The following is a 7,621-nucleotide window of genomic DNA, read 5'->3' on the forward strand; positions in this document are numbered from 1 at the left end:
TAACTAAAGAATTTAAATCCGCCTGGAGTACAGAACGTTCTTCAACCGACACGTATGTCTTAAAAAGTTTTACGCCGTCAGCATACATTAAAATTTTAGAATATTTTATAGTTGTGGAAATATCGTTTATAAAGAGCAAAAACACAATAGGACCGAGATGGCTGCCCTGAGGCACACCGGAGGGAACATCGATGACATTCGAACAAATGTTTTTAAAAATGACTCTTTGAGTTCTACCGCAAAGATAGGAGGAGATACAGCGAGTTAGGCCAGGTTGAAAGCCAAGCAAGTCGAGTTTATAAACAAGTAATGAGTGGCGTACTTTGTCGAATGTTTTGCTGAAATCAGTGTATATAACGTCGGTATGATGATTGTGACGTGAGTTGTAAATTCAAGCAAATTGGTTGTGGTTGATTTGGCTCTACAAAATCCATGCTGAGAACTATCTATCAATGTAGAAATCGAAAATGTAAGGTGATTAGTAACGATTGCTTCGAAAAGCTTAGGGATAGCGGAGAGCTTTGCTATTCCACGATATTTTTCAATAGCCGACTTGCTTCCTTTTTTATGGAGTAGGATAAAAAAAAATTCCTTCCAAGCCGCCGGGAAAATGCCACTTTTTAAATAGAGGTTAAACAGATCAGTAAGGGGCTGGTAAATGTATTCCGGACATTTTTTAAGAAAACATGTTGGGATCAAATTGGGAACGTATTTGAGGATTCTTTTAGGGTCTTTAGATGTAATAGAACATCTTCAGGCAACAAATGTGGAGCATATATTGAGTTACTAGAATGGAGCTCATATGGATAATTTGTAGGTGATAAATCAGCCACAGCAGAGTAATTAGAGAGAAAGAATTGAGCGAAGAAATTTGCAATCTCTTGATTATCGCTGGAAATGCTATTTCTAAACTTCATAGCAGAAGGAAACCCGTTAGTTCTGCGTTTAGAGTTTACGAAATCATAAAAAGACATGGGGTTGCAAATAGTGTTTCTTTTAATTTTACATATGTAAGTTTTATTACACTTTTTATTAAGTTCAAAATACTAATGACGGAAAATAGCGTACTGTGCATAATAAGAATGTAAACCGGTTCTCTTATATAATTTGAATAAATGTGATTTCTTATTTTTTAAAGCTTTTAGCTCTTTAATAAACCAGGCTTGCACTGGTTCAGTGTACGAGCATGTGCGTTTGGGAACATGTTTTTCAAATAAGGTATAAATGGTTTTATTAAAATGTAAAACGTTTTGCTCTACATCCTCTTTATATAGAGCCCACGTTATCTCAGAAAGCTCTTTATTTAAATAGTTAAAATCAGGGATGCACCTTAACGTTAACCTAATCGTTTATCAAAAAATTTCCACCGTTTCTGTTGAAACACTTCGAAATATTATCGATAAAGAAATTATCAAGATAAAATGTATCTCGTTTTTAACCCAAACGAAAAGCTTTCGTTAACGTTAAAAACGTTAACAAAAACGTGATACTTTATGTTTGAATTGTGCTGGCAATGCTATAGCCAATGGTGAAACCGTAAGGTGGTAACAGCGAGCGGACATACACACACAAACTCCATGTTGTTTGTTTGTGTAATTCGTTGGTGGTAATGTCAAAAATACTCTGAGAAATGTTCGTACTGTCAAAATTCATGATTCATGATTTATAGAGAATTTAGATATGTTGTCAACAAATGCTAAGTCTAAGAATTTTCCATACTTATTCGGAAAAAAGTAGGTCTGATTAAGGCAAAGATCTGTAATTCCATCCAAAAAGGCATTGATATGCATCTTGGATGATACGGGGACAATATTGTGATCAACGGTATTCAAAGATATATGTGGCAGGTTGAAGTCGCCTAATACAATCATTGAGTCCGTGGGCTTTATCATCGAATTGACTGTAACAGTGAAATATGTATGTATATGTATGTATGTATATATGTTTATATGTTTATTAAGTCTATGATCGAAAAGAATCTCAGGTGCATATACACTGATAGATCAGAAGACGGTGGAATATAGCAAACGGCTAAGTAAATATGACCCCGGCCTAGTAAGATTCGGATGCATTTAAATTCGAATCAACTTCGGGTAAATTAACATCTTCAGATAGAATTGAAGATTGTACAGCTACCAAGACACCACCTCCGTTCCTATTTAAGCGGTCATTTCTATAGGTCTGGTACTCACCGCAAAAAATGTCGAAATTTAAAACATTGGGTTTCAGCCATGTTTCGGTAAAAGCAATAATATTATAGTTACAGTGAATGGTTTTCAAATATAAGTCAGTTAATTTAGTATTTAAGCCTCTAACCTTTTGATAGTAAATGCTTAAGCAAGATGTTAAATTAAGTTTTTTGGATCAGAACTTTGAGGAGGAATTTTTGCTACATTTTGAGTAATCTCAATAGTCTTATGTACAAATTCGCGAACAAAAGCTCCTGGTGGCCAAAATGCGCTGTCCAAAAGTTTATCAAAATCTTTCGAGTAGACATCACTTCTAAATGAAGAAATGTTTCTTTCGTAATTAAATTTAAATTTTCTTAGTCATGTCGTCAGTCTTAATTTTCGAAGTGACATAAGACTTGATATCCTCAACGGAGGTGTCTTTGTCAAAGCGAGACACAAAAATCGATTTTTTAAGCGGGACTACAACCAGCTTCTTAGCCAGTGCTTCTGAATAAGGAGTCACAGGTTGAGAAGTTGCAATTTCAGAAGTTACAGTTTGAGACTCTAAGGTTTTTTCTGCGGCCTTAGTAGTGGATGGAACCACAGCTTGCGGATTAGGGGAAGCCAAGTCTATGAGCTCCACTTGCGGAACTTTAATGTTCAGAGAAGGATTAAGATTCAAAGCGTTAGGTAAACCTTAGAGCGTTTTTGTTAGTTATCGCGGTTGTCTTTATTTCTATTTAAACAATGCGGTAACTCATCCAAAAGACTTGAACAAGCTATCGTATTGATTGAACTTTTCTGTGATTATGGAAAACTTTAGCAATTTCAGAAAAGGCATTTCGAGTTTGTATAAACAGTAAAATAGGTAAATTTCAGTTGATCTGCATTTAATGCATGACCAACGTACTCCCTTCTCCCCATCATTGACAGTGTCAACAACTCTAGCCGCCAGTCCCGCGCACTTTCCATGGGCGAACCCATCGCAAAGCCAACAAGAGACAAAATGTTCGGATTCGCTTTTTACCTGACAGTTTTTGAAAATGCAAGTCATTTTTTATAGAAAGATAATGAAAATAGACTAGTATAATGGGATTCAAGGGGTTGTGTAGCGCAACATATAGCTTCTCCAACCCAATTGTCAACCTCACCTTCGAGCGGCGAATCCCGTTTCACTAACAGACGAGGCTCTGGCGACCCCAAGCTCCTCATGGAACTTGGGGGGTGGGGAGGGAGGGATGGCCTGAAGGTTCAATGTGGCCATATAAATCGTTGCCGAGATGGTCGGGCCAGCACCTTAATGGTGCTGTGTTACCGGAGCGTATCGGATCTGTATCCGACAAAGGACCATCACATCGATAACACTCCCCAAAGCCTTCGGGGAGTAACCTAATCGCTACAACAACAACAACAGACTAGTATAATATAAAAATGGTAAAGATATGTTTGTAAATTACAAAGAAAAAACAGTTGAAGTAGCACTGAGAATGAGAAAGGTTATATACCTTGGTAGTGTATTAGCAGTCGTCCGCTGTTCTAGACTTTTACCGCGCCAAAAAAGTCTATTGTTGTTATAGCCAGAAGGCTATCAATGCAGTGCCCTGCACTAAAATACTATGGATCCCACCCCCGGTTCCGAAGTCGCCTGCAAAAATTTTTTTCGATTTCGAATAAATGACTGGGGCAAAATGGGTTTTTTTAACCTCTCTCGATATTTTTGAACACATACGAGTATTAGCAGACGAGAATACTCCCCATCAGGGAGAGAAATGAGATCCCGACCAAACAGTTCCTGTTGAATACCCAGAAACCTGGGCATCCCAACAGACATCTGATTGAGGAACCAGCACCGCCTAGGGGCTTAAGGAGTCATCTCCGTAAGCATTTTGAGGAAATACGGCACCTGAGAACCCAGCCGTATGAAGTGAAAAAACACAAGCAGGTCCTTGGTGAACTCCATAAACAGGCGTCGGACCTTTATGCCGGGAATTGCCCGGTGAATCCAGTACTTAACGAAAATTATCCAAAACTTGCGGAACAGGAACGCATACTCCCCAGGGAAACGCGTGTCACTCTTGCTCAACTTCGTTCTGGATACTGTAACAGGTTAAACTCTTACCTATCCAGAATCAACCCCGACATACAAATTGTATGCCCCGCTTGCAATGTGTCCCCACATGACACCAACCATCTCTTCAATTGTAATGTGGAACCAACGCCTCTAACACCCCTTTCCTTATGGTCCAACCCTGTTGAAACGGCAAGTTTCCTTGGACTCCCGTTAGAGGATATTGATGACAATTTGTGATCGGTCGCAGCTATTAGGTGGGGCGAGATTGCTACAACAACAACAACAACAACAGCAGACGACTTCTAGTTTTTGCACACACTTTTTTTAATTTATTCTTGCTTGAGGGGATAACTTTGCATTCTACAAGTGGGTCCCAACTTGGGACTGTCGCTTCCAAACATGTCCTTGATTTTAGTGTTTGACATTGGCGTTGTATGTTTTTTCAATTGCTAAATGCAGAAGGCTAGATGCATTTGTTTGGAAGCTGGATTAGTGGCTCTAGTCACTACAAAAAAAAAATTGTTTTTCTTTTTCACAGACATAATTGTGTATGCATATATGTAGGCACGATTTTGCAGTCTGTGAAGAGTGCAAGAGACGCCATTTATTTGAGGTTAGAACTTGCAAAATAGATAATTTATTTTATTCAGGCTTTCAGATTTGGTTCCATGGTAGAACATGTTATACTTACGCAGGCGATTGGCAGCAGCTTTATTTTTGCAGTATTCATCAAAAAATCCATCCAGGTAAGTTTTAAGTTTCTCCTGTACCTGAGGCGGTGTCTGCTCCAACTCTTCAGTAGACAAAATATTTGAAATCAATTGCGGACCTGCGAGATCCATTTTTAATGCACACAAACTATACTTTTGCAAGACGACAAAAAACGAAATTCAATTATTATATTTATTATACACGGCCCGTTTTTTCAGCAAAAAACAAATAATTTTATAGTATATGCAGCGGCAAAAGCTGAAACTGCGCGAAAGATGTAAAGAGGTTACCAGATGCAATAATTGTATGACAGCGTAGTGCTGTAAAGCGGGAAAAATTAACCAACCTAAGCTAATGTCACATCAGCGGTTCAACATCTAGCGGCAATTAAATTTTTTTTTTTTGCCCTTTTGTTCTATATTAGTGACTTTCCAATGACGCGTGAACCAAATACGGATAGAAATTTAACATTCAAAAGCAACAACGTTGTGGTCCTCATATTTATGTATATGGTTCAATTTTTGATCGGTATAGCAGTTCTGTTGTTGTTGTTGTTGCTGTAGCGATAAGGTTGCTCCCCGAAGGCTTTGGGGAATGTTATCGGTGTAATGGTCCTTTGCCGGATTCAGATCCGGTACGCTCCGGTACCGCAGCACCATTAAGGTGCTAGCCCGACCATATCGGGAACGATTTATGTGGCCACATTAAGCCTTCAGGCTATCCCCTCCCTCTCAACCGCCAAGTTCCGTGAGGAGCTTGGGGTCGCCAGAGCGTAGTCTGTTAGTGAAACAGGATTCGCCGCGAATAGGTGAGGTTGACAATTGTGTTTGGAGAAGCTTTATATTGCGCTGGCAACCTGAAGGGTTGCGCTACACAGCCCCTTGAATCTGGTATTTTAGTCGTGTCTTACGACAGGCATACCTACCCCGGGAATATTCTGACCCCCTAACCCGCAGTTCTGTTCGTTTCGTTTTCTGTAGTAGATTTTTTGACAACTAAGCACTTTTGAATTGGTAGCACTGAAGGCTCAACTATTGGCTCATCTCTACAGAAACAACATGCCTTTGTTCAGATTGTCAAAATCAGCGTGTTGGTGTTAGACGAATGAAAAGGAATGAAAACATAGAACTTAGCAGCTTTTATGTCTAGTAAGAAAATGTTGTCAATGTGTTGGTTTCATTTTGAGTTTGCCTTCTCCTTGTGACAATCCCTACTCCAGTGAAATAAAAAAAATAAAATCAGCTGATGAGATGAGCCAACCATATATTTACAGGCATGGTAGCACTGAAATAAATATGTGTACATACATGTATATATAAAAGATTTCGCCATATTTAAAAGCAGATACGTGGAAAGATTGAACAACTTGAAGAAGATGTAAGGAAAATAAATAATAAATGTTAATAATTCTATCAGTAACTTAAATTTTTGTGTACGTTTGTTCTAATTTTCAACAAAACAGATATTTTATATTAGTGCTGCCAGCTCTCATAAAGTTGGTCCAGACCGTTCCAATGAAATTTGATCATGAACCAGAGCTCGATAACTCAATGGAACGTTCCTATTGTCGCTAATGGCCGCGGCGTCATGAAGTGCTACTGCCCCTAGATATGAGTTGTTCCATAATGCGGCAGTTACTCACTAACGTACGTACCAAAAACGTGTCAGCTGACACGACCTGTCTTATGAGTGTGCAATGTAAACGAAAACTCAGCGACGTGCAACGCCCGTACGTACGTAGCCCGGAACGTAGAAATCAAAACAATTTTTATTTTTTCCGTAAGAACGTGTCAGCTGATCGCTCTCTCACTAGTAAACTTTTGTGGGCTAATTTTTGACCGTTTGCAGTTTTATGCAAAAACACCTAATTAAAGTTTGAAAAATTGTGAAAATAATTCGAAATAATTATGTAAAAGTGCAGATTATAAATATGTAATCTATTTGTATTTATTTAATATTAATTCCAGCCTTTTACAACATCAAAAATTTATTTGGAAAATGTTGATGTTTCCATAAGCATGCATGCAAACTGGTCAATGGCAACAGTGATTATCTGTAACAATACACACAATTATGTAATGTACATGTACACAGACGCACACATTGATTCCTACGGGCTTGAGGGTTCGGTCAAACGTGTTTCGTACGACAAACGTCCGTACGTACGGCACACGTCGGTGGGTAATTGCCGCTTAAGAATGCGTGTTCAGAATATTTTGCCGCTAAGCATATATATATTGCTACTACAGGCTATGTACAGTCACAAACGTCAGAGTGCCGATATATTGCTCTTTAAATGTTTTTGTATTCAATAATTTAATGTACCTAAATTTTAATTTTTTCGCCACACTGTTGTAATACTTACCCTCTTTCATTCCCTGCAAAAACGCTCCACGTCATTTTACTAGTCATTTTACGGTCATTGTGACTTTCTGCAGCGGTTATATTCATAGTAATTTTTGCATGGGCGGACCTGTGACCAAATTTTCCGTTTCGTTCCTATTAATGTGATAGTGCATTCCGCTCCCACCTATAGGATGTGAGCATAGTACTGTGCTGCTCACACACGTCACAATGCTCGTCAAATGGTGGTCATTTTTCCGTCATTTCACTCTACATTTTCGAGTCATTTGACAATCAATTTTACTGCGGTTTTACCATTTATATA

General features: G+C 38.6%; 1 protein-coding gene across 2 annotated transcripts in view; it reads right to left on the reverse strand.

Moving 5' to 3' along the window:
- The window catches only part of Mgtor (Megator), a 31,169-nt gene extending 25,943 nt beyond the window's left edge, over nt 1-5,226 (reverse strand). For both annotated transcript variants that reach the window (XM_067773750.1, XM_067773749.1), the window contains exon 1: nt 4,934-5,226. In XM_067773750.1, coding sequence (XP_067629851.1) covers nt 4,934-5,084 — 151 coding nt within the window. In that variant the 5' untranslated portion in view covers nt 5,085-5,226. The remainder of the gene's footprint in view (nt 1-4,933) is intronic.
- Between the last annotated feature and the right edge of the window lie 2,395 nt (nt 5,227-7,621).

This window comes from Eurosta solidaginis, chromosome 3 (genome assembly GCF_040869045.1).
Source record: "Eurosta solidaginis isolate ZX-2024a chromosome 3, ASM4086904v1, whole genome shotgun sequence".
NCBI classification, from domain to species: Eukaryota; Metazoa; Arthropoda; class Insecta; order Diptera; family Tephritidae; genus Eurosta; species Eurosta solidaginis.